This window comes from Globicephala melas, chromosome 18 (genome assembly GCF_963455315.2).
Source record: "Globicephala melas chromosome 18, mGloMel1.2, whole genome shotgun sequence".
Classification (NCBI taxonomy): Eukaryota; Metazoa; Chordata; class Mammalia; order Artiodactyla; family Delphinidae; genus Globicephala; species Globicephala melas.
The window spans coordinates 421,868-448,749 of NC_083331.1; the positions used below are offsets into that span (position 1 = coordinate 421,868).

The 26,882-nt window shown below is 41.2% G+C and overlaps 2 protein-coding genes across 12 annotated transcripts in view; both read right to left on the reverse strand.

The window, feature by feature from the left end:
- The window catches only part of PSPC1 (paraspeckle component 1), a 60,485-nt gene extending 56,064 nt beyond the window's left edge, over window positions 1-4,421 (reverse strand). Inside the window, exon 1 of the mRNA XM_030882771.3 lies at window positions 3,894-4,421. Within this exon, the coding sequence (XP_030738631.1) occupies window positions 3,894-4,253 (360 nt within the window). The 5' untranslated portion in view covers window positions 4,254-4,421. The remainder of the gene's footprint in view (window positions 1-3,893) is intronic.
- A 9,096-nt stretch (window positions 4,422-13,517) lies between these two features.
- ZMYM5 (zinc finger MYM-type containing 5) overlaps window positions 13,518-26,882 on the reverse strand; it is a 90,220-nt gene continuing 76,855 nt past the window's right edge. For all 11 annotated transcript variants that reach the window (XM_030882756.3, XM_060288014.2, XM_060288012.2 and 8 more), the window contains 3 exons: window positions 26,149-26,311; window positions 24,636-24,848; window positions 13,518-15,153 (listed from right to left, as the gene is read on the reverse strand). In XM_030882756.3, coding sequence (XP_030738616.2) covers window positions 14,395-15,153; window positions 24,636-24,848; window positions 26,149-26,311 — 1,135 coding nt within the window. In that variant the 3' untranslated portion in view covers window positions 13,518-14,394. The remainder of the gene's footprint in view (window positions 15,154-24,635; window positions 24,849-26,148; window positions 26,312-26,882) is intronic.

Consider the following 26,882-nt stretch of genomic DNA (forward strand, 5'->3'; position numbering starts at 1 on the left):
TATCAAAGAAACTGTGAAGTCAATTAAAATTATGTATTTGAAATGAACCAGATTTCTTTACTTCATAGCTCCCGATAATGACAATAAGATAACTTTTATTAAGTGGTTATTACATGCCAGCCATTCATTCCTCCCCCCATATATACACATATACACACACGTGTGTGTGCACTATCTTTCATTATCCTTACCAACAATCTAACGAAGTGGGTTTTGTTACTATCCTCCCTTCGCATATGGGGAAACAGGCTTATAAAGGTTCAAGTACCCTGCCCAAGATCACACACAAATGCTTATTTCTATCTATACAAAATTCACAACCTCCATCAATACACCATAAATACAGCCTTCCAGCTGGTATCTCTGCATCACTGTTCATAAAACGTAAACTACAGGTTCTTAACTGAAAGGAATACAAAAAACAAAAAGAAACTGAAGTGACTACCCCAAGACAGAGACTGCTTCAACTAGGGTCTAATGATTTCCACTGGCTCCACTTTCACTTTCCAACAGCTCTTTCCAAAGCACAAGATCTTTTCTCCCACTGTTTACTAATGGTGAAAATTCCCCACCGCAAGAGTACTAATAAGTTAATAAGTATAAGGAAATACACTGACGCAAAATGAAAAAATCCTTGTAGTCATTCAGTAAAGTTGCTTAAGTAGCCTGCAGTACATTCATACTGCGAAATACAATGTGGTCCTTAAAAAGAATCTAGCGCCATGAAAAGATGTTGAAGATGTTTACATTAAATAGAAAACTCAAAGCACAATACAATGTGTATGGTACAATTTGATTTTTATGGAAAAATTACACAATGTTTAACAGTGATCATCTTTACTAAATGTACTAAGGTAGGGAAGATCTGCTAATGTTAGAATTGTAATTAACAGAATGTCTCTGAAAAAAAAGAAAAGAGAATGTCCCTGAAATAAAAGATGACTTCAAACTATATGCTGGGCAGGCCCATTACATTCTCTGCTACGTCTCCTCTAATATTTCAACGATCTATAAGAAGCACATATCATTTCATAATTAAACATAAAAAAGCACTAGAGGAGGGGGTTTAGTCCCCAGTGACTGACTAAAAGTAAATTCAGTTGATTTTAATTCTTTAATTAGAACAATGGTTCTCAAACTTTAACAAGTATCAGAATAACACGGAAGGGTGGTTAAATCCTAAAATTGCTGGGCCCCAACCCCAAATTTTCTGATTCAGTAGATCAAGGGTGGGGCCCTAAAATTTGCTTTTCTAACAAATTCCCAGTTAACAATTTTTGAGATGGTTTAGGGTCAGCATTGCTAGCATGAATGGCAGGGAAAATCATTTAAGTGGACTTCTGCTTACACTAGGAAGAGATCTGAAGTTACTGGACAGGGACCAACCACACTTTTGTGAATCACTGCTCCAGAAATCTGGTTTACTAAAGCTAAAAGTAGGGGAAAATAAAAGCAGAAACCAAGTTCCAGTCAAACTAATGACAGTTTTAACTACAGTAAGCTTGCTTTAAAATGAACTACAACTTTTCAGTAAATTTGTCCAATCTAAATTGTCAGTAACCATCCAAAACCTAAAAAGCAGCGTCTGGGTCTAAAATTCCACAAAATGTGTCCAAAATACACACAGTGTTTCTCATCGCTCATGTACCATGGACTCAACAGTATGGGTTAGAACCTCACGCGTAGCTGCCACTTATATTCTTTTCCCCACCATTACATACAAGGAATGCTGACCCTACACCATCTCAAAAATGTTGCCTCGGGCTTCCCTGGTGTCGCAGTGGTTGAGAGTCCGCCTGCCGATGCAGGGGACGCGGGTTCGTGCCCCGGTTCGGGAGGATCCCACATGCCGCGGAGCGGCTGGGCCCGTGAGCCATGGCCGCAGAGCCTGCGCGTCCGGAGCCTGTGCTCCACAACGGGAAAGGCCACAACAGTGAGAGGCCCGCGTACCGCAAAAAAAAAAAAAAAAAAAGTTGCCTCACCTCATCAATTAACTGGAAAACTACAATTAACTAGAAATAAATTAAATATTAACTACTTAACAAGTAAAAAGAATTCCTAAAAACACAAATCAGATCAAATTATACCACTATTTTAGAGCCACTACACCACCAGTACACACTACAGCCACCATACGATTACTTATATTCAGATCAGGTATGCACTATGATTTTTCTAAGGAGAAAAAAATACATAACTCAGAAATATTTAAAGTTCTTAAATACACCTGTTAAACACAGAGTTCAGGTTAAACAGTAAAATTATCCATGAAGTAAATCTCATAAACTAAATTCTAATTTCCAACTGACAAATTTTTAACATTCCTACACAAAAATTTAGGGTGATGGAGTCTAGGAGCATATCTCAAAGGAGCAGACAACAGCCGCCCTTCTCACCTCCCCATTTCATAATCCCACAGATAATTTTTTTAAAGAAAAGAAAAGCGAGGACCTGTATTTTCCAATACAGTAGCCACAAACCACATATGGCTATTTAAATTAAGAATAAAAATACAGTGGGTGTGAAAAAGAATTAAAAATAAACATGGGGAAACTGAGAAAAAAATAAATTACAAAAATAAATTAATTAAGAATAAATAAAATTTAAAAGTCAACTCCTCGGCCGCAATAGGCACATTGCAAGTGCTGAACACTCACATACGACCAGTGGCTATTCTATTGGACAGTGCAGACACACTGAGGGAGGAAGAATTTTTAGTAGCTTTAAAATTAGGAAGGAAAAAGATTTTTCCACATCAAAAAAGAAATGTTTATTGGCTTAAGTATAAGGCTTCCAGAACAGGGAAATTCAGCCTTACCATTCTTCCTCCAGAATATCAACTTCAAAATAGAACAAGATGGTGCCAGAGGCCAAAGATGGTTAAAATGTTAAATAACACCCTTCTGGAAAGTTTACTAAAAGTTGCCTATAATACGTTATTGTAGAAGCCTAAAAGCCTAACTTCCTTTATTTTAAGATAAGTTTTGGATTTACGTTAAAAATAATTTTAGCAAGTGAAAGGCTGTTTCTCTAATGTCCAAAGGATAATTAAACATACTTATAATTTCATGTTCAAAATGCCAATTATTAAACTTGAATTTTAAGAAAATGTCTACCCCTTCTCTTGAAGACATTTAGATCTTCAAATGTTCTCCCTAATACTAGTGTCACTGAATTATAATCAGTTTTCTCTACATATTAAAATTCTGCCTTTGTCTACTCACGGAGAGAACTCGATTTTGAAAGTTTAAGTTCCAAAAAGAAAGCTTCGGGAAACTGCAATGAACATAAAATTTGAGGATCAAACTAGAAAGACAAAAGACACAAAACCCACTTATTTATATAAAGCGGCCTCCCTCTAAGAAAGATATTCTGTTGGGGAAAACAAAATCCATCTAAACACGAATTACATTAATGCTGTATAAGTGACACTGTGAACACAAAGCACATAGAAAAACCTAATAAAGTAGCTCTTTTGTCCTGTAAGTGTAAACTCTCACCGCTCAAATTTCTTTTAAAGATAATCAGGGAGGCACAGTGTATGCATGATGTCGGAAAACCATTAAGGTTTAGACTGAAAAGGGGTAAAATATGTGCTATTCAAGTATCACAATGTATAAGCGGGACATAAAATAGCAGGAAGTCCCCGTGGGAAGCACGAGGCACGCGCTGAGGAGAGGGGAGGAGAAGGGATACGAGGGGAGGGGAGGGGAGACGAGGGGAGACGAGGGGAGGGGAGACGAGGGGAGGGGAGGGAGACGAGGGGAGGGGAGGGAGACGAGGGGAGAGGAGGGGAGGGAAGGGAAGGGAGGGGAGGGGAGGGAGAGGAAGGGAGGGAAGGGATGACCTCTCGGCCCTCGCGGCCCCGCGCCCCGCCCCCGGCCGCCCCTCACCAGGCGGATGAAGCCGAAGCCGCGGTCGCGGTTGATGAACACCTCGCTGGGCTCGCCGTAGCGCTCAAACAGCCGCTTGAAGTCGTCCTCGGTGATGTCCGTGGGCAGGTTCCCCACGAAGAGGCGGCAGCGCTGCGTGTACGTCTTCTCGCCCGGCTTGAGGAAGCTCTTGATGTCGATGGTGAAGCCGCCCTCCTCGGCCGGCCGGTCCTCGGCGGGCACGGCGGGCGCGGGCGGCTCGCCGGTAAGGGCGAGCGCCATGGCCGCCGGCTCGCCCTCGCCGGCCGCCGACTCTAGAGCGCGGAGGCGCGCCGGATTCTTCTCGATGCGCACTTGCTTCAGGTTTCCTCTCAGCATCATCTCAGCGCGTGCCCCCCCGGACCCGGCCTAGAGCTCGACCTGCGTGTCGATGTCCGCGCACGGAACCCGGGTCGGGAAGGACGCGCTCGGGTACGCCGCCAGCTCGCCGCCCGCACTCACGCCCCGGCCGCTCGCCCAAGATGGCGCCGCCACAGCCGCGGTGGGAGGGAGAGACGCCGCAGAAGCCCCGCCCCTCCGCCGAAGCCGCGCCGGGGCCAACGCGCCTGCGTACTGCTGCGCCCACGGCACCATGGTGGCGCGCGCATGCGCACCGCTGTGCGCGTGTCCCTGTTCGCAGCCTTCCCAGGGCTGAGAGGAAGGCAGATCCCTAGCACCGTAGGAGACAGTGATGTTGGAAGTTGCAGCAGTGTGTGAAAACGCAGTGATTCGGGAAATGTCCACATTCTCTTAGATGCCCAGCTCAATTTTCAATGACAGCAGAAAGTGAAAACTTGCAGATTTATACATAGCGTTGAATGACGAGGTATTTCCCAGTAATTGAAACAAGTAAAAACACATTTCTGCCCTTTTCAAGAGCAAGCTTTTATTATATTTCCTAATGAAAAATCCAATTCTATAAAATAATTGTGATGTTGATTATTCACCTCAGAGAAGGACTCCGTGAACACCTATGGACCACACCCTAGGACAGGGTCATCAAACGTTTTCTGCAAAGCGCCAGATGGCAAATATTTTAAGATCTTCAAGCCATAATCTGAGTCGGCCAAACTACTCAGTTCTGTCCAGTACCGCTCCTGGCACGTGGTAGGTCTTCATTGGGTATTAAAAAGAAATGAATTCACAGTCACTTTACAAAACCGTTCAGTTTCTCGTGAACTTAAACAAATGCTTGATTTAGAACAGCAATCCCTCTCCTATTCATCCAACTGAAATGAAAACTTGTGTTCACTCAAAAACCTGTATGAAAATGTTCATACGGCTTTATCTGTAATCAACGAAAACTGGAAACAACCCAAATGTCCAACTGGTGGATAGTCTAACAGTGGTACATTCACGTAATAGAATATATTCAGCAGTAAAAAGGACTAAACTCCTGATAGATGCAATAATGTGACTCAAAGCCTACATACCGAATATATGACATTCTGGAAAACTAGCTACAGAACACAGATCAGTGGTTGCCAGGAGCTGGGAGGTAGGGAGGGGTTGACTAAGTAGAGATACAGAGAAATTTTTGGAAAGATAAAAGTACGTCTTGGGACTTCCCTGGCAGACCAGTGCTTAGGACTCCACGCTTTCATTGCCGTGGCCCCGGGGTCAATCCCTGGTTGGGGAACTGAGATCCTCCCCACCTCACTCACAGCTGATATTGTCAAATTTATTAATTTCACCGAAAAAAAAGGCACAGTAAATAAAATTGGCTCACTATCCACACCAAATCAACCAACCTAATTCCATATGTAGCCACATGCGCTGCCTTCCCTCCTGTTACAATGAATGAATGGTCAAAAATCCCCTCTTAGGGCTTCCCTGGTGGCGCAGTGGTTGAGAGTCCGCCTGCCGATGCAGGGGACACGGGTTCGTGCCCCGGTCCGGGAAGATCCCACATGCCGCGGAGCGGCTGGGCCCGTGAGCCATGGCTGCTGAGCCTGCGCGTCCGGAGCCTGTGCTCCGCAACGGGAGAGGCCACAACAGTGAGAGGCCCGAGTACTGCAAAAAATAAATAAATAAATAAGAGATTTGTAGTTTTCCTCATATAGATCTTGTAGATAAATTGTTACATTTATATCTAAGTATTCATTTGTTTTGGGTGGCAATGTAAGTGGTATTGTGTTTGTAATTTCAAATTCCACATGTTCATTGCTGGTGTGTAAAAACATTACTGACTTTTGTGTATTAACCTTGTATCCTGAAATCATCCATTTACTTTTTTTTTTTTTTGGCCATACCACGCGACTTGTGGGGTCTTAGTTCCCTGACCAGGGATAGAACCCGAGCCCCCTGCATTGACAGCATGGAGTCTTAACCACTGGACTGCCAGGGAAATCTCCCCCCTCCATTTACTTTTAATCTATATATGCCTTTATACATTTTTTTAAAGATTTATTTTTTTACATTTATTTATTTTATTTTTGGCTGCATCTGGTCTTAGTTGCAGCACACGGGATCTTCACTGAGGCATATGGGATCTTCCCTTGCGGTGCACGGGCTCTTTGTTGTGGCATACAGGCTTCTCTCTACTTATGGTGCGCAGGCTCCAGAGCACGTGAGCTCTGTAGTTTGCAGCACGCAGACTCTCTAGTTGAGGCACACGAGCTCAGTAGTTGTGGCGCACGGGCTTAGTTGCCCCACGGTATGTGGGATCTTAGTTCCCCGACCAGGGATCAAACCTGCGTCCCCTGCAGTGTAAGGCAGATTCTTTACCACGGGACCACCAGGGAAGTCCCTATGCCTTTATATTTAAAGTGGGTTCCTTATACACAACATAGAATTGGGTCTTGTTTTTTGATCAACCCTGTCTTTTAATTGGTAATCTCTGTCTTTTAATTGGTGCACTTATATCAATGATGTTCAAAGTGATTACTGATATAGTTTGATTAATATATACCATATTTTTTATCATTTTCCATTTGTCGCCCTAGTTCTTTGCTCCTATATTTATACTTTTTAATTGAAATATAGCTGATTTACAATGTTATGTTAATTACTGCTGTACAGCAATATGACTTAATTATACATATAATACATTCATTTTCATTCTTTTCCATTATGGTTTATCATGCTCCTATTTTTGTAGACCACACTTTCTGCCTTCTGTGGTCTTAACTAAGCATTTTATAATTTAATTTTCTCTCCTTCTTAGCATATCAGTTGTACTTATTTTTCTACTTTTTTAAGTGGTTGCCCTACAGTTTGCAATATACATTTATTTACAACTAATCCAAGACCACTTTCAAATAACACTGATAACTTCACAGGTAGTGTATTTTGTAATAGTAAAATAATCCTGATTCCTCCCTCTCATCCCTTGTATCATTTCAGTCATTCATTTCATCCATATACAAGCCTATATATGTATAATTTAATATATTGTTTCTATTATTATCTTGAACAAAGTTATCTGTTAGATCAATTAAGAATAAGAAAAATAAAAGTTTTTATTTTATATTCACATTCCTTCTCCAGTGCTCTTACTTTCTTTATATAAATCTGAGTATCTGACATATATTATTTTCTTTCTCTGTAAAGCACACCTTTCAACATTTCTTATAAAGCAGATTCACTAGCAACAAATTCCCTCAATTTATCTTTGTCTGAAAAAGTCTTTATTTTTCCTTTGCTTTTGAAGGATAAGATTGCAGGGAACAGAATTCTACAATGGTGTTTTTTTTCCTCAACACTTTAAATATTTCACTCCACTCTCTCTTGTTTGCCTTGTTTCTGAGGAGAAGTCAAATGTAATTATAATCTTTGTTCCTCTATTGGTAAGGTGTTTTCTTTCTCTGGCTTCTTTCAGGAATTTTTCCTTTAATTTTCTGTCGTTTGAACACGACATGCCCACGTGTAGCTTGTTTTTGTGTTTATCCTGCTCTCTGAGCTTCGTGGATCTGTGGTTTGGTATCTGACATTAATTTGGGAAATTCTCAGTCATTATTGTTTCAAATATTTCTCCTGTTCCTTTCTTTCTTCTTCCTCTGGTGTTCCCATGACTTGCATTTACACTTCCACAGTTCTTGGATATTCTCTTCTCTTCCCCCCTGACCTGCTTCCTTGTTTCATTGCTTTTCAGTTTTGGAGGACCTTTTGGTTTTGCTTTTGTTGTTGTTTTATTTTTATTATTTATTTATTTATTTATTTATTTATTTTTGGCTGTGTTGGGTCTTCGTTGCGGTGCGCAGGCGTCTCACTGCGGTGGCTTCTCTTGTTGCGGAGCACGGGCTGTAGGTGCGTGGGCTTCAGTAGTTGTGGCACGCGGGCTCAGTAGTTGTGGCTTGCGGCCTTCAGTAGTTGTGGCACGTGGGCTCAGTAGTTGTGGCCCGCGGGCTCTAGAGTGCAGGCTCAGTAGTTGTGGCGCACGGGCTTAGCTGCTCTGCGGCATGTGGGATCTTCCCGGACCAAGGCTCAAACCTGCGTCCCCTGCACTGGCAGGCAGATTCTTAACCGCTGCGCCGCCAGGGAAGCCCCGGAGTTGTTTTAAGGTCACAGTTCGATAAGGCGGCAGGCACGGGCCCCGTGTTCTCTCCCCGCTCCCGCAGGCGCCCCCCAGCGTCCCCACCTCCTCCGCCCCCACCACCCACAGGCGGGGCTCGGCCCGCGGTCTGTGCGCCAGCAACCGCGCCCTGCGGCCCCGGAGGAGAGGTGCCAGGAGGAGGGGCGATGCACCTGGGCCCGGCTCCTGGAGCCCCATCTGCGTGATGGGCGGCGGCGCAGAGGCTGGATCAGGGCCGAGGCTTCCAGGGTGGGGTGCGCACTCGCCCCGAGAACCCCGCGGGAGCCTGACCCCTCGGACCCTCCCCTGTGAAAGCCTCCACGTGCCCACAGCAGGCGCGGCACCGCCTTGCGGAGGCACTCGGAGGCCCTGACCAGACAGCGTCCTTCTCTGCAAAGGGAGTGACAATCTGGGCCACCAGGGAAGCCCGCAACTTACGGATAAGCAGAGTTTCACCCACAGAAGGAGGAGGATGCAGGACCATAGAGTTTTTGTTTGTTTGTTTGTTTTTGCAGTACGCGGGCCTCTCACTGTTGTGGCCTCTCCCGTTGCGGAGCACAGGCTCGGACGTGCAGGCTAAGCGACCATGGCTCACGGGCCCAGCCGCTCCGCGGCATGTGGGATCTTCCCGGACCGGGGCACGAACCCGTGTCCCCTGCATCGGCAGGCGGACTCTCAACCACTGCGCCACCAGGGAAGCCCTGACCATAGAGTTTTTAAACTTTGATTGGAGCTATTTAGAGGAAGAACACAAAGAGATGCAGTCATTCTTCAGTTAAAGAATGTAATACGAATCTGCGGAGAGTGAAAACGCAGGCCACACCAGCACTGATACGGGAAGAAGCTCTTGGCCTGCAAGCCTGCAGTTCTTGGTCATGCCTTCCGCCTGTCGATGGTGCCTAGATGATCTCACGTGATGTAACCAAGATTGAGAGCTACGGACCTCCCCAAAGCCTCTCAGCACTGCCAGTTACCTTCTTTCTTGAGGGGAATTTGTGGATTTCAGATAAGGATACCTAAGTCGTTTTCTGAAACTTATCAGTTATGAACACATAGCCGGGTTCTGCTCGCAAATAAACATGCAAACAAAAATAAGGGAGGCGAGGAAGGTCAAACCAGGTAGAGAGACGACTTACACAAAACCTGGAGTCGTGACAGGGTCTGCCTCTCGGGGAAACAGGAAGTTTAGAAAGCCAAGTCCCTGGAGGGATGGGTAGGAAGGAATTACAGGTGAAGCTGTTCGAGGCTGCTGGGTCCCAATAGTAAGTGTCCTTGTGCCAAGGCGAAAGCTGGTGTGTCCTCTCGAAACCCCCTGCATGTTAAAGTCCTGACCCCAAGGACCTCAGAATGCAACTGCACTTGGAGATGATATTTTAAGGAGGTAGTTAAGTTTAAATGCCTTCATTAGGCGGGCCCCAATCTGATATGACTTAGTATCCTTACGCAAATAGGAGTTTGGGGACTTCCCTGGTGGTCCAGTGGTTAGGACTCAGCACTCTCACTGCCGTGGGCCAGGGTTCAATCCCTGGCAGGGGAACTAAGATTCCCATGCCACCCCCCCCCCAAAAAAAAGTAAATGGATGAAAGAGGATGGCCTGTAACTTTTCTTTCTTGTATTATTCTTGTCAGGTTTTGTTATTTCTTTGATATTCATTCAATACCTTTGTCAGGATGTTTCTGCCCTTGTAAAACAAGTTGTGACGTGCCCTTTTCTTTCTATTTTCTGGGAGCTTATGTTCAAGATGGGTATTATCTCTTCCCTATGGAAGATTTCACCAGAGAAGGAATCTGAGTCTGCAGTTTTCTTTGTGATAAGGCTTGTAATTTCAGAGTCAATTTCTTAAAGAGACAAGCCATTCAGATTTTCTATTTTTTCTTGGGACAGAGGTGGTAAGTTGTTTCTCAAGTGATTAGTCTATCACATCAAATTTGTCAAACTCTTTGACCTAAGTTGATCATAATACTTTCTTACGTTTTTAGTGTCCATAGGATCTCCAGTGGTTCTTCATATTGGTTATTTTTCTCTTTTTTGCTCCCTTGATCAGTTTCAATAGTGAAACTGAGTAGGACCCTGTGCCGCTTTCCTGGGTATAAGCTTCTCCATGTTCCCCACCTTTCGTTTGTAGGAAAAGCTTTGAGCTCCTAGGCCTTCCCCGAATTCCAAAGAGTAGACTCAAGCAGCTAATAATTAGCGAAGTGAGAAAATGCAGAAACAAGTAATAGTAGCTTGAACAACAGTTGAGCCATAAATCAGTTGCAGGACCTCTAGTTCCTCCTCAAGGGATGTAGGTAACAATCTGAGCAGAGCCTTGAGTCATTTCACAGAAACCAGGGCTCCACCACATGCAAACTGCTTAACAAAGTCAGAGACCCAGGCAAACTGGAGCCAGACTGACAGAAATCTGTGTTAAGGCCCAACCAATCAGAAGAACCATGAGCTGATCACACACTTAAGACTCTTACCCTAATTTTAGTCTTTAAAAACCCTTACCCTGAAGCCACCAGGTCATTCGGGGCCTTCGAGGGTTGGCTGCCAGGTCTCCTTGCTGGTGCCTTGCAAATAAATGCTACTTTCCTTCCCCACAAGCCGGGTCAGTGGATTGACTGCTGTGCCTCGGGCGGGCGACCCGAGTTCGGTTTGGTAAACTGGAGGTTTACAGTTCTATTAATTTGTAAGCACATGACTTATGAAAGTCTTTTTAACACGCGTGAGTGAGCTGTTTCTCGCATTTCCCGGGTTTCAGGTTTCCCTTGCTCTATCTGTAGGCGTGAACTGGAATAACTGCTCTTCACTCCAAATGTGACTTCCAGGGCAGTGATGCATAACCATCTACTCTCCAAGCTTAAAAGCTCAGCTGCTGGGACTTCCCTGGTGGTCCAGTGGTTAAGACTCCATGCTTCCACTGCAGGGGGCATGGGTTCGACCCCTGGTTGGGGAACTAAGATCCCTCATGCTGTGCGACGTGGCCAGGAAAAAAAAAAAAAACCACAACTGAGCTGCTTAAAAAAAAACCAGTCATAAGCTTTTGAACACCTTCTCTAGTGCAGAATATCACACCACTGTTTTCCCAAACTAACTTCTCACTTTCTCAAAAACAAAGACTTGCGTATGTGGCTCAGATTATCCTTTCAACTCTAGTTAACTTCTCAAATTCTTAATTTCCTCCTAACGTGCTCACACTTTATAGTTCAACATTAGAAGAGATATGCTCCACTTCTCAAATTTTGTACTTCACGTTGTCTTTACCCACCACCTCTTTCCCTATGGCCTACCGCTGATGCCACGGAGCTGGAGTTTCAACCTGAAAGCAACGGGGAACTTCAGGGCTTTGAAACAGAAGTGATACGACCTAAAATAATACAGCGTCACTCCCTCCACCAAACTTGACTGAGCTCTTTGCTCCAAATACTCATTCACTTCTCCATCCTGTACAGCGAACTATAACTTATACATACACAGTGGCTATTAGCAACTCTTACTTGACTACAGTACTGAGTAAGGGAGGGACAGGGGATCACAGGAAGAAAATGGCTCAAGGTAAGAGTCTTTTTTTTAATTCTTTATTTTTTAATAATTTATTTTATTTATTTTTGGCTGTGTTGGGTCTTCATTGCTGCATGCGGGCTTTCTCTAGTTGCGGGGAGCGGGGGCTACTTTTTGTTGCTGTGTGTGGGCTTCTCATAGTGGTGGCTTCTCTTGGTGTGGAGCACAGGCTATAGGCACGCAGGCTCACTAGTTGTGGCGCACGGGCTTAGTTGCTCCGCAGCATGTGGGATCTTCCTGGACCAGGGGTTGAACCCGTGTCCCCTGCACTGGCAGGTGGATTCTTAACCACTGCGCCACCAGGGAAGCCCCAATGTAAGAGTCTTAAATACAGCAATTTTGAAAATCTGAGGTTTATGAAAAAAATTCAGTTGTGCTCTGTGAGATGACAAAACCAATAACTTGCCACTTCTTGAGGGCTGTTATTCTGAATTGCCCTTCCTAATTTTTGATATTAAATTTGTAGCAGGAGATAATTTTTTTCTAATGCCTTTTCTCAGTGAAATTAAAATGATGGAAACAGACCTTGGGTATGTCCAGATCAGAGGTGACAAATCCTGCAGCAGGTGAGTGGGGGACGGTAAGCAGGACTTTCACTTACTGTTTTCTTCCTTCCTTCTTTCAGGTGAGTCCATACTAATTTTACAATGTGAAAAAAAGAGCTAGATAAGGAAAAAGAAACTAAATGATTCACCAGGCTAGAGAGATTTACTTTTATCATCTTCTGAATTTACAGTTGACTTTTTCTTCAACATCTCATTATGAAAAATTTCATACACATCAAAAAGTTGAAAGAAATTTACAGTGAACACGGATAAACCCAGCACCTACATCTTTTGAATTTTTCACATTTAACTCATTACCACGTGCCTCATAGGTGTGCCTGCAGTATGCTGAAGAAATGAAAGAAGTTAAAAGTTGAGGATCTAATTTTGTCTTCTCAATGGATAAAGTAGCCACTGGTGGATTTCATTAGTTTGCTCAGATATACAAGCGTCTATCTAAGACAATCACATAACAAATCTGTCATTTGATTAACAGGTAAGTGTTCATGGAATAACAGGCACAGGAACCATTTGCAGAGGGACTTCAGAGCTGGATATGCTCAGAGTGTCCCCACAGGCCTCTAGAGGAGGCTGGATTTTGGAAACACCCCAGAGCCCCATTCAGACCCAAATATGAAAGGCTGAAATGGTCCAGCTGTCAGAAAACAAAACGGTTATAAACTAATGAGAATGATCTTCCTGGTTATTCCCCAAACACTTTTCTGCGCTGGCCTCGCCTAGAGAGTCTGCAAGCGCTCCCGTGTTGGCCCTACCAAGGACGCATCTCGATCTGCTCAGGCACCGCTCACAGGAAAAGCCTTGAAACAAGTGTATGTAAGGATGGGATACACAACAGAACTGCTGTCAGAAACCAGAAACAAAGGGAGAATTAGTCAATACATGGTGAAGGGAACACTGATTAACCAACTGAAAAAACTGACACCCTTAATTTTCGTAAGTGTATTTTTCTTTCAGATGAAAAGAAAAAAATGCCACAACACAAAAAGGTTAACTTACTATATTTTTATTTTAATATTTCTTATATTTGTACCAACATAAAAATAGGTATACACTCTTTGTGCTTATAGTTTTTACATGACAATAAAAGCTAAAACATTTACAAATTAAGTTAAAACAAAACCAATAAAACACAAAATTCATCACTTTAATTTAACATGACAAATGATGCTGCTTTGCTCAAATAATAAAGTAACATTTTGCCCAAATGAAATGAACCGTAAGTATTTGGTTTAAAGGCAGAAAGCGGCAGTCTCAGATCCCGTCTCTCTCTGAACAACAACGCTTGTCCACCTAAGCACCTTGTTCCACTGGTACTGATAAATTCAAGTCTTTCCCTCCCTCCCTCTTTCAGAGTATTAGCCACACCAGTCAAATGTCAGCCCTGAAGTGCCCAGTTTATTATTTATTTCTTTATTTTTTTTTTTGCGGTCCGCGGGCCTCTCACTGTTGTGGCCTCTCCCGCTGCGGAGCACAGGCTCCAACGCGCAGGCTCAGCGGCCATGGCTCACGGGCCCAGCCGCTCCGCGGCATGTGGGATCTTCCCGGACCGGGGCACGAACCCTGGTCCCCTGCATCGGCAGGCGGACTCTCAACCACTGCGCCACCAGGGAAGCCCTGAAGTGCCCGTTTTAAAAGGTGTGAATTGAAAAACTGAAAAGATCAACAATTGCCTTCACTGAAATCGGCATTAATCACTACAAATCCAATTAGCTTTAGAATCTGGAGCAGAAACCATCTTCACTAGTTACTTGCTATGATACTTATTGCTAATGAGCTGATGAATCACTCCGTCTGGGAGCCTCAGCACAGAGGCACCAACTGTCAGGGTACAGGCCTGAGTAAGTGTGCGACCTCATCATGTCAGATCAGGTCTAAGGTGTACAACAGCTTCACGCCCTCCTTTCCCATGTTCTCCTGTAATCTGTGTTCCACAGTTTTACTTTTTTTCAAATCAGATTTTAATTTTGAATATTTAACACTATTGTTGATGTGCATTTCACTCTCCTCATGTTTGCTAAGAATATGTGATAAATGCTGCCAATCTTTGCACCCATTCTCATTCTTTAGTTGATTTTTTCCTTCCCCAAAGAGTTTGCAATATAGACAAAACACAGAATCTTTTGAGGTCGAATAAAGTAACCAGGATCTAGTGGTTTTTTCACCATTTGGAAGAATTCTTGTATAGTAAGTTTCTGAAAACTTCCTCCCTGTACTGTCCTTTGGAAAGTTAAAATTTCTCACTTGAGGTGGATCATTTTCAACTAGAGTGTCCCTTTCTTTAATACTCAAAATTCGGGGCCATGTACCCGGATCTGCAGAAAGCACAGCTGGTATAATGGAGTCTTCTGCTTGTTTCTCTTCCAGTTGCTCTTGAAATTTATCAGCTATGGTTGACACAGAAGGAGGTAAATTCACATCCTGTTGGACCAATGGTGTATCTTGGCTACATTCTGCTGAAACTTGTAGTTCTGAAGTCTTTTCCTTTTTCACTGGTATTCTTTCTATTTTTTCCAAAAGTATATTCAATGACCCATACAATTCTCTTTCATTTTCTTCTCTAACAGCATTCCTTTTTCTGTTTTCTGATGCTAGCACTTTTTTTGAGTTTGTTTCCATCATCTGAGGAAAAATAGATTACAATTTTATTTTAAATTATTAACACTGAAAAAAATTAATGTATATACAAATGCCCAATAAGCACATAAAAAGATGCTTATCATTAATCATCAAAGAAATACAAATCAATACCACCACATACCCATTCACACCCACTAGGATGGCTGTAATGAAAAAAGAGATGATGACAAGCATTAACAGAGGTGTGGAAACACTGGAACCTCCTCAGGAGCTGGTGGCCATGTAAAATGGTGCTACTGCCTGGGAACACAGGGGCAACTCCTCAAAGTTACCAACAATGCAAAAATGAAGACATATGTCCACACAAAGACTTGCACAAAGTGTTCACAGCAACACTAGTCACAGTAACCAAAAAGGAGAAGTAACAATGTGGTGTTATCCATACAATGGAATATTATTTGGCAATAAAAGTTAAGTGCAGTAAAGATATATGCTATGACTTGGATGCACCTTGAAAACAGTTATGATATGTGAAAGTCCGTCACAAGGTACCACACAGTATATGACTCCATCCCATGAAAAGACACATTAGCTCTCTGGAGTCAATAAAATAAAAATGCAAAAACACAGTCAAAATAACACAGGTGCATACACTGTGAAGGACATCCTGCTAGCTGTAACATTTTAGTACAGGGACCACGGTATCCGACGGCGCTCAAGGAACTAAGAGCATTGTTGATTCAGTCCCGAACGCAGACACAGCGCTGAGCTAAGAGAAGCAGGAGTGACACGATCAGGTTTGTGCTCAAGAAAGACTGCTCTGATGGCACAGCCGTCTCCGGTGCTCAGGAAGGCCGGGGTACAGACAGGCCAGGAGGCTGGGGGGCAGTTTGGGCAAGAGGGGAGGGCGGGCACGTCGAGGGTGTGGTGCTGGAGACAGCGCCGGGAGAGGGTAGGGAGTAGAATATGGGTTAGCTGGTAACTGAGCGGCTCTGGGGACGAAGACAGAGGAGCAAACGTAACCGAAGTTTCTGCCAGGATGGGGGAAGTTTCTGACCGGATGGGGCTGTTTACTGATTTGGGAAACAAAGAAGGAAAGCAGGTTTGGAGTTTCAGTTTTAGACACAGAGTTTGAGATACCTGTGGAACATTCAAATGGAAATTAGATGGATGTACTAGTGTGAAACTGAAGAAATACGATCTATCGATACATTCCGGAAGTCATCAAAATATGTATTCGCTGAAACTATGGGATTGGATAAGACTATGCCAGAAGAGCATATTTAAGAAGAAACAGAACGCCAAGGACTGTTAGAGTTATTTTTTTTTAACATAACCAAACCCAAGCCTTGGGCTTACTTCTTCCCTTCCTGAGTTTCTCGGTAGTGAGTAGGCAGTCAAGTTGTTATAATTCCCCACACATCTAAGACTCATCATCCTGGAGATCACTAAATCGAATCCAATGTAGATCCTAGCCTCAGGGAACTCATGGCGTTCGTATAATTAAATGTTGGTATCAGATGCACTAGAGCATATATACTATGTACATTTTTTTGGCCACACCACGCGGCTTGCGGGATCTTACTTCCCCACGTTAATTAAGGTTTCAGGTGTGAGGTCAAATCTAGCTGTGTGACTTTCGGTATGACACTTCTCTGAAATTCAGTATCTTTAACATAGTTCAAAGGTTTTATTTATTTGAAATTGAATATACATTTAATAAAGAACATCAACTAATGATACCTGGCTAATTAAAACAAATAATTAAACTAATTAACCCCCCCCCCCGTTCCCAGAAGTTAACAACTTTCAACATTTTTAGCTGATTCTTTTCGTGTTCACTTCCAAATATCAAAATAACATGTTTGTATTGCTTTTACTGATTTTTCCTCCCAGTTTTAGGCATCACTATTGACTTCTCAATGAGGAAGATGCACAATTAGTTCTCCTTCTCACTGTGCTTATCACACACACTCACTCTCCAGCCACCTACTCATCCTTTTTCAACTCTGGCACCACTGATACTTGGCCAGATAATGCTTTGTTGTGAAGGCCTGTCTGGCCCCCACTCAGTGATGCCAGGAGCACTCTCCCAGTTGTGATAAAAAAAAAATGTTGGAAGACCTTGACAAATGTCCCCAGGGGGACAAAATCACCCCCCATTAGGTCAGTGGCCAAGACCCAGATTCCATCTTTACACTGATGACTGTGCATGCTATTCTGAGATAAGCCACTAACTGATAAGCCAGTTTTTCCTTAAGGTCCTCATGTATCACCAAGGCTTTCTATCGTGAAGGCCTGCCACTAACCACTTATAAACACTAACGTGGTACGGGGAAAGCACATTTACAAAACTTCTGTATTATACAGAAATATCATTCCTGTGCTTGCCAACTGCTTATGAGCTATGTACATGACTGACACATGCATGGTAGAAGACAAAAAGACACTTTGGGGGGGGGATCAGAGTGGCAGTCAGGATAGTTATTCCAGCAATTCTGAATAAGTGGCTGCTGCCTGTTTCGACTATGTTCACTTTCCCATTTGTACCCCCTCCGGGGTTCGTTTAAAAGTAAAGACTGATAAGCTATGAGCCATCCTTACGTTCTTCAGAGGGTAAGCAGTGTATCTGTCTGAAGTTTATGAACTCATTGTTCTTAACTGAGCAAAAGCACAGAGCCTAAGCAGGTACAGGTCAATCATCCACACACACATACACACCCACGTACAAATATGACTTAAGATAGTTACTTATTACCAAAGCAGAGAGTATTTTTTTAATTTAACCTTTTATACCCAAAATATTGTCATTCAACATGTAATCAATATAATTTTTTTTGAATTTTATATACAGCAGGTTATTAGTTATCTATTTTATACATATTAGTGTATATATGTCAATTCCAATCTCCCACTTCATCCCACCACCACCACCACCCCTGCCACTTTCACCCCTTGGTGTCCATACGTTTGTTCTCTACATCTGTGTCTCTTATTTCTGCCCTGAAAACCGGTTCATCTGTACCATTTTTCTAGGTTCCACATATATGAGTTAATATACGATATTTGTTTTTCTCTTTTTGACTTACTTCACTCTGTATGACAGTCTCTAGATCCATCCACGTCTCTACAAATGACCCAATTTCATTCCCTTTTATGGCTAAGTAATATTCCATTGTATATAGGTACCACATCTTCTTTATCCATTCGTCTGTCTATGGGCATTTAGGTTGCTTCCATGATCTGGCTACTGTAAATAGTGCTGCAATGAACACTGGGGTGCATGTGTTTTTTTGAATTATGGTTTTCTCTGGGTATATGCCCAGTAGTGAGATTGCTGCGCCACGCGGTAATTCTACTTTTAGTTTTTTAAGGAAACTCCATACTGTTCTCTATAGTGGCTGTATCAATTTACATTCCCACCAACAGTGCAAGAGGGTTCCCTTTTCTCCACACCCTCTCCAGCATCTGTTGTTTGCAGATTTTCTGATGATGCCTATTCTAACTGGTGTGAGGTGATATCTCATTGTAGTTTTAATTTGCATTTCTCTAATAATCAGTGATGCTGAGAAGCTTGTCATATGCCTCTTGGCCATCTGTATGTCTTCTTTGGAGAAATGTCACTTAGGTCTTCTGCCCATTTTTTGACTGGGTTGTTTGTTTTAATATTGAGCTGCATGAGCTGTTTATATATTCTGGAGATTAATCCTTTGTCCATTGATTCGTGGACAATATTGCAAATATTTTCTTCCATTCTGAGGGCTGTCTTTTCATCTTGTTTATAAAAGCTTTTGCACAACAAAAGAAACTAAGTTTCATTAGGTCCTGGTTGTTTATTTTTGTTTTTATTTCCATTACTCTGGGAGGTGGGTCAAAAAAGATCTTGCTGTGGTTTATGTCAAAGAGTATTCCTCCTATGTTTTCCTCTAAGAGTTTTATAGTGTCTGGCCTTACATTTAGGAATTTAATCCATTTTGAGTTTATTTTTGTGTATGGTGTTAGGGAGTGTTCTAATTTCATTCTTTTACATGTAGTTGTCCAGTTTGCCCAGCACCACTTATCGAAGAGGCTGTCTTTTCTCCATTGTATATTCTTGCCTCCTTTATCAAAGATAAGGTGACCATTTGTGCGTGGATTTATCTCTGGGCTTTCTATCCTGTTCCATTGATTTTTGTGTATGGTGTTAGGGAGTGTTCTAATTTCATTCTTTTACATATAGTTGTCCAGTTTGCCCAGTACCACTTATTGAAGAGGCTGTCTTTTCTCCATTGTATATTCTTGCCTCCTTTATCAAAGATAAGGTGACCATTTGTGTGTGGATTTATCTCTGGGCTTTCTATCCTGTTCCATTGATCTATATTTCTGTTTCTGTGCCACTACCATACTGTCTTGATTACTGTAGCTTTGTAGTATAGTCTGAAGTCAGGGAGCCTGTTTCCTCCAGCTCCGTTTTTTTCCCCCTCAAGACTGCTTTGGCTATTCAGGGTCTTTTGTGTCTCCATACAAATTTTAAGGTTTTTTGTTCCAGGTTTGTAAAAAGTGCCACTGGTAATTTGATAGGGATTGCATTGAATCTGTAGTTTGCTTTGGGGAGTATAGTCATTTTCACAATATTGATTCTTCCAATCCAAGAACATGGTATATCTCTCCATCTGTTTGTACCATCTTTAATTTCTTTCATCAGAGTCTTATACTTTACTGCATACAGATCTTTTGTCTCCTTAGGTAGGTTTATTTCTTAGGTATTTTATTCTTTTTGTTGCAACGGTGAATGGGATTGTTTCCTTAATTTCTCTTTCTGATCTTTTGTTGTTAGTGTATAGAAATGCAAGAGATTTACGTGCATTAAATTTGTATCCTGCAACTTTACCAAATTCATTGATTAGCTCTAGTAGCTTCCTGGTGGCATCTTCAGGATTCTCTATGTATAGTATCATGTCATCTGCAAACAGTGACAGTTTTACTTCTTCTTTTCCGATTTGTAATCCTTTGATTTCTTTTTCTTCTCTGACTGCTATGGCTAGGACTTCCAAAACTATGTTGAATAACTGTGGTGAGAGCGGACATCCTTGTCTTTTTCCTGATCTTAGAGGAGATGCTCCCAGTTTTTCACCATTGAGAATGATGTTTGCTGTGGGTTTGTCATATATGGCCTTTATTATGTTGAGGTAGGTTCCCTCTATGCTCATTTTCTGGACAGTTTTTATCATAAATGGGTGTTGACTTTTGTCAAAAGATTTTCTGCGTCTTTTGAGATGATCATATGGTTTTTATTCTTCAATTTGTTAATATGCTGTATCACACGGATTGATTTGCGTATACTGAAGAATCCTTGCATCCCTGGGATAAATCCCACTTGATCATGGTGTATGATCCTTTTAGTGTGTTATTGGATTCTGTTTGCAAGTATTTTGTTGAGGATTTCTGTATCTATATTCATCAGTGATACAGGTCTGTAATTTTCTTTTTTTTTTGGTGTCTTTGTCTGGTCTTGGTATCAGAGTGATGGTGGACTTATAGAATGAGTTTGGGAGTGTTCCTTCCTCTGCAATTTTTTGGAAGAGTTTGAGAAGGATGGGTGTTAGCTCTTCTCTAAATGTTTGATAGAATTCACCTGTGAAGCCATCTGGTCTTGGACTTTTGGTTGTTGGAATATTTTAAATCACAGTTTCAATTTCATTACTTGTGATTGGTCTGTTCATATTTTCTACCTCTTCCTGGTTCAGTCTTGGAAGGTTATACATTTCTAAGAATTTGTCCATTTCTTCCAGGTTGTCCATTTTATTAGCATAGAGTTGCTTGTAGTAGTCTATCTTAGGATGCTTTGTATTTCTGCAGTGTCTGTTGTAACTTCTCCTTTTTTATTTCTAATTTTATTGATTTGAGTCCTCTCCCTCTTTTTCTTGATGAGTCTGGCTAAAGGTTTATTAATTCTGTTTATCTTCTCAAAGAGCCAGCTTTTAGTTTTATTGATCTTTGCTATTGTTTTGTTTCTATTTCATTTATTCTGCTCTGATCTTCTATGATTTATTTCCTTCTACTAATTTTGGGTTTTGTTTGTTCTTCTTTCTCTAGTTCCTTTAGGTGTAAGTTTAGATTGTTTGAGGTTTTTCTTGTTTCTTGAGGTAGGCTTGTATTGCTATATACTTTCCTCTTAGAACTGCTTTTGCTGAATCCCATAGGCTTTGGATCGTTGTGTTTTCATTGTAACTTGTCTCTAGGTATTTTTTAATTTCCTCTTTGATTTCTTTAGAGATCTCTTGGTTATTTAGTAACATATCATTTAGCCTCCAATGTGTTTGCGTTTTCTACATTTTTATCCCTGTAATTGATTTCTAATTTCATAGCGCTGTGGTCAGAAAAGATACTTGATATGATTTCAATTTTCTTAAATTTACTGAGGCTTGATTTGTGACCCAAGATGTGATCTATCCTGGAGAACTTTCCGTGTGCACTTGAGAAGAAAGTGTAATCTGCCGTTTTTGGATGGAATGTCCTATAAATATCAATTAAATCTATCTGGTCTATTTTGTCATTTAAAGCTTGTGTTTCCTTATTACTTTTCTGTCTGGATGATCTGTCCATTGGTGTAAGTGAGGTGTTAAAGCCCCCCACTATTATTGTGTTACTGTCGATTTCCTCTTTTATAGCTGCTAGCCGTTGTCTTATGTATTGAGATGCTCCTATGTTGGGTGCATATATATATTTATAATTCTTATAAATTCTTCTTGGATTGATCCCTTGATCATTATGTAGTGTCCTTCCTTGTCTCTTGTAACATTATTTTAAAGTCTATTTTATCTGTATGAGTATTGCTACTCCAGCTTTCTTTTGATTTCCATTTGCATGGAATATCTTTTTCCATCCCCTCACTTTCAGTCTGTATGTGTCCCTAGGTCTGAAGTGAGTCTCTTGTAGACAGCGTTTTGTTTCTGTATCCATTCAGCGAGCCTGTGTCTTTTGGTTGGAGCATTTAATCCATTCACGTTTAAGGTAATTATCTATGTGGATGTTCCTATGACCATTTTCTTAATTGTTATACATTTGTTTTTGTAGGTCCTTTTCTTCTCTTGTGTTTCCCACTTAGAGAAGTTCCTTTGGCATTTGCTGTAGAGCTGGTTTGGTGGTGCTGAATTCTCTTAGCTTTTGTTTGTCTGTAAAGCTTTTGATTTCTCCGTTGAATCTGAATGAGATCCTTGCTGGGTAATCTTGGTTGTAGGTTCTTCCCTTTTATCAGTTTAAATGTATCAGGCCACTCCCTTCTGGCTTGTATTCTGCTGAGAAATCAGCTGTTAACCTAATGGGAGTTCCCTTGTATGTTATTTGTCGTTTTTCCCTTGTTCTTTTCAAGAATTTTTCTTTGTCTTTAATTTTTGCCAGTTTGATTACTATGTGTCTCAGCTTGTTTCTCCTTGGGTTTATCCTGCCTGGGGCTCTCTGTGCTTCCTGGACTTTGGTGGCTATTTCTTCTCCCATATTAGGGAAGCTTTCGACTATAATCTCTTCAAATATTTTCTCAGGTCCTTCCTCTCTCTCTTCTCCTTCTGGGACACCCCCTATAATGCGAATGTTGTTGCGTTTAATGTTGTCCCAGAGGTCTCTTAGGCTGCCTTCATTTCTTTTCATTTCTTTTCTTTATTCTGTTCTGCAGCAGTGAATTCCACCATTCTGTCCTCCAGGTCACTTACCCATTCTTCTGCCTCAGTTATTCTGCTACTGATTCCTCCTAGTGTATTTTTCATTTCAGTTATTGTATTGTTCATCTCTGTTGTTCTTTAATTCTTCGGTGTTTGTTCTTTAATTCTTCTAGGTCTTTGTTAAATATTTCTTGCATCTTCTTGATCTTTGCCTCCATTCTTTTTCTGAGGTCCTAGATCATCTTCACTATCATTATTCTGAATTCTTTTTCTGGAAGGTTGCCTATCTCCACTTCATTTAGTTGTTTTTCTGGGGTTTTATCTTGTTCCTTCATCTGGTACAAAGTCCTCTGCCTTTTCATTTTGTTTATCTTTCTGTGAATGTGGCTTTCCTTCCACAGGCTGCAGAATTGTAGTTCTTCTTGCTTCTGCTGTCTGCCCTCAAGCAGAAGGTAGTTTTGACATGTACTCTTTTGAAACGATAACGTGACTGCAATCTTCTATAAGCTGCACCCAAAAGCTTTGTTAAATATGAGGCATAATATATACAAAGAAGATAATAAAGATAACATAAATAAGCCTTCCTTGCAAAAACTAAAAAATCAACTATGGGTATCCACTGTTTCCTCTACTGTGTAATAAGCCTCGCACTTCAGAGTTACTTTTCCTTAAACGCTAACCATTTAAACCCTCGTCCAGTGAAATGGGGTTAAGAACATTCCTGGTTTTACATTGAGGATCCATGTTAAATTATTTTTTTTTAATTAATGTTTGTGTGGGATAATCTGAGGTCTGGCTTATTTATGTCCATACCAACAAAAAAATTGTTCCAGCACCATCTGCTGAAAAAAATCTTGCTTTTCCCATCCAAATGATTTTGTACTTTCTTCTAAAATCAACTGACTGTATTTGTGTGGTTCTATTTCTGGCCTGTCTATTCTATTGATCTATTTGTTTATATGCCAATACCATACCACTTTGATTACTATGGCTTTTTAATGTCTTTTTTCCCAGGTTTACTGAAGTAAAATTGATAAAAACTGTACAAATTTATGGTGTATGATGCGATGTTTTGAGGTTTTTAATGTCTTGAAATCAGGAAGATGACACTTCCTTAATCCCTACCTCACACCATACACAAAATTAACTTGAGATGGATCACAGATGTAAACATAAAATCTAAAACTAAAAAGCTTATAAGACAACATAGGTAAATATCTTCATAACCTTGGTAGGCAGAGTCCCTAAACAAGACACAAAAAGTACTAATCAGAAAGGCAAATAGTAAACTGGACTTTATCAAAATTTAAAACTTGGGCTTTTCAAAACCAACATTAGGAAAACGAAAAGACAAAACATTGTCCAGGAGAAAAATCTTCTAAACACATTTATTTTACAAAAGATATGTATCCAGAATATATAAAAAGAATTCCTACAACTCAATAATAGAAAGACAATCCAATAAAAAAAGTGAGCTAAAACTTGGATACTTTACAAAAGAAGATATATGAGTGATGAGAAAGGAACAGTAGTTATCAGGAAATTAAAACCACAATGAGATAATCATTTCATACCCACTAGAATAGATTAAATCAATACAGACAACACCAAATTTTGTTGAGACTACAGAATAATTGGAACTATCAAGTTGTCAGTGGGAGTGCAAAACGGTAGAGAAAAGAATTACTCATTGTAACGTCTGCAAAACATAAAGACTTAAAACAAGCTTACTTACAACAATTAATTTTAATACTCATTTGAGTATGAGATGAGAGACTGACAGAAATGGAACCATATGAGATTCTAAGATAAATATGCTTCATGTAAGCTATCAAGGGAGAAGTTACTGCAAACTTGATCATTTAAAACTCATTAAAAAAGAATTACCTGTTTATATTCGTTAACACAACTCTGGCAGCAAAATCTCATCTGCTGACCTTCAATGACTAGGAGATTGTTTCCAGCACCTTTGCTGGGCAGGTACTCCCCACACTGCTCACAGCAATTCATCACTAGACCATTGGCCAACCTGTACTTGTTAAAGCACTGGTTACTGCACAGCTTATGTGTTACATTGTTAACGCTGACTTCATGCCGAATCTAAAAACAAAAACCAATTTATTAAATAAATGAACTGGATTAGCACCATACACGAGATACCTAGTTTTTTCAACAGAAATAAAGAACCTTTAGTAATTTCTCAGTGGATGAAACATTCACGTAAAAGACTTTACAAAAGCACATTTCACTATTCTTTCATTTTTATCTTTGATTTCTTTGTAAAATTGTGCTTTGATTTTATAAAAGGAAAAGTAAGATTCATAGAACAAAAAGCAACAAAATCAGACATTTTAGAATTACAGGGGCTTCCCTGGTGGTGCAGTGGTTGAGAATCCGCCTGCCAATGCAGGGGACATGGGTTCGAGCCCTGGTCCGGGAAGATCCCACATGCTGCAGAGCAACTGAGACCTTGCCCCACAACTATTGAGCTTGCGCTCCAGAGCCTGTGAGCCACAACTACTGAGCCCACGTGCTGCAATTACTGAAGCCCTCGCGCCCAGAGCCCCTGCTCTGCAACAAGAGAAGCCACCACAATGAGAAGCCTGCGCACCACAATGAAGAGTAGCCCCCACTTGCCACAACTAGAGAAAGCCCATGTGCAGCAACAAAGACCCAACACAGCCAAAAACAAATTAAAGAAATAAATTTATAAAAAAAAATTACAGGAAATGGTTAGCAGGTTTTGATATGACCTGCTTAAAAATAAGTGGATTGGGAATTTGTAGGTATTATAAACTTCACTGCCCTAGAAAACTGGGGTGGGGGGGTGGGCGAAGGGAACCAGTATCACCCACATTCAGGATGGAGTCTGTATATACCTAAGTTCTTGCTTTGCTCAGCTCTATGGTAGCTAAGATAAAATTGTGTCTGGGATTTACACGGCTTCAGGGTAATCCAGACCAAATTCAGTTACCAAAGACCATGTTAAGTGGGGAGTCCCTGGATGCCTGGGAAGATGGCAATACCGCCTAAGAAATGTGAAGTGACCTACATACTTTCACTCCACCTGTTCTACGTGTTCTTGTAGGACTGGTTGTTTCCTTCATGTCCTGAACCTACATTTTCATTTACTGTGGCTAATAAGAACAAAATCCACCATAAAACTATTGCTCTCTTTATGAATACATTCAGTTCCACACAAATGGATGATTACCCCCCATACTATGGGGTGGGACATTTGTTATGAGACAATTCTAACATATGCTTATTCTTCCCTTCAACTTCACTGAGTAGATTCAAGACTCATCCATTAGGTAGATGGCAGAACATATAATAGCACCTAAAAGTTAAAATTATCGCTGTTAACCTAGATAATAACTTAAGATATAAAATCACAGACCTCTGTTAGTTTACTGCAGATTGTACATCTTGATTTATTCAGAACTCTTTTTCGAAGATTCTGGTTATCTTCATAGGGAGACAAAGACGTACCACAAAATTTTTGGAAGGATTCACTTGACTCCCCTTGAGGAACAAGAGTAGCCTGTTTTGCAGGTGCACCTCTGAAACACAAGGGATAGACACAATTTAAGAACACTGCATTCTTATTTTTTGGCCATGCTGAGTGGCTCATTTCCCCCACCAGGGACTGAACTCGGGTCATGGCAGTGAAAGCCCAGAATCTTAATCACTAGGCCACCAGGGAACTCCCTAAGAACATTGCATTTTAATAAAAGTCAAATATATATGAACAGTAATTGACATTTTTCATTTTCTCATGATTTAATCCTAAGAATCAACTATAACTTTTGGATCTAGAAAAATCCACATTTTGGTTTAATTGCTAACAGTTCCTAAATAATATGGCAAGATATTCAGAGATAAAAATATTTTGTTGTCACAGGTTATGACCTTTAGGACCTTGCCACAGGTTATGACTTCTAGAAGCATTCAAAAAGGGTGTTAGCAACCGGGTAGAACCAAGGTAGAGGATGGGGAAGGGGGTGAGGCAAAGGCAGTGGTGGGGTAGGGTTGATTTATTTCTATACCTAAACTCTATTTTCCTGCCAAGAGTAAGTACAATACAAATAACCCACAGCTCTGACATATGCTAGGACAACTCAAGCTCCATGA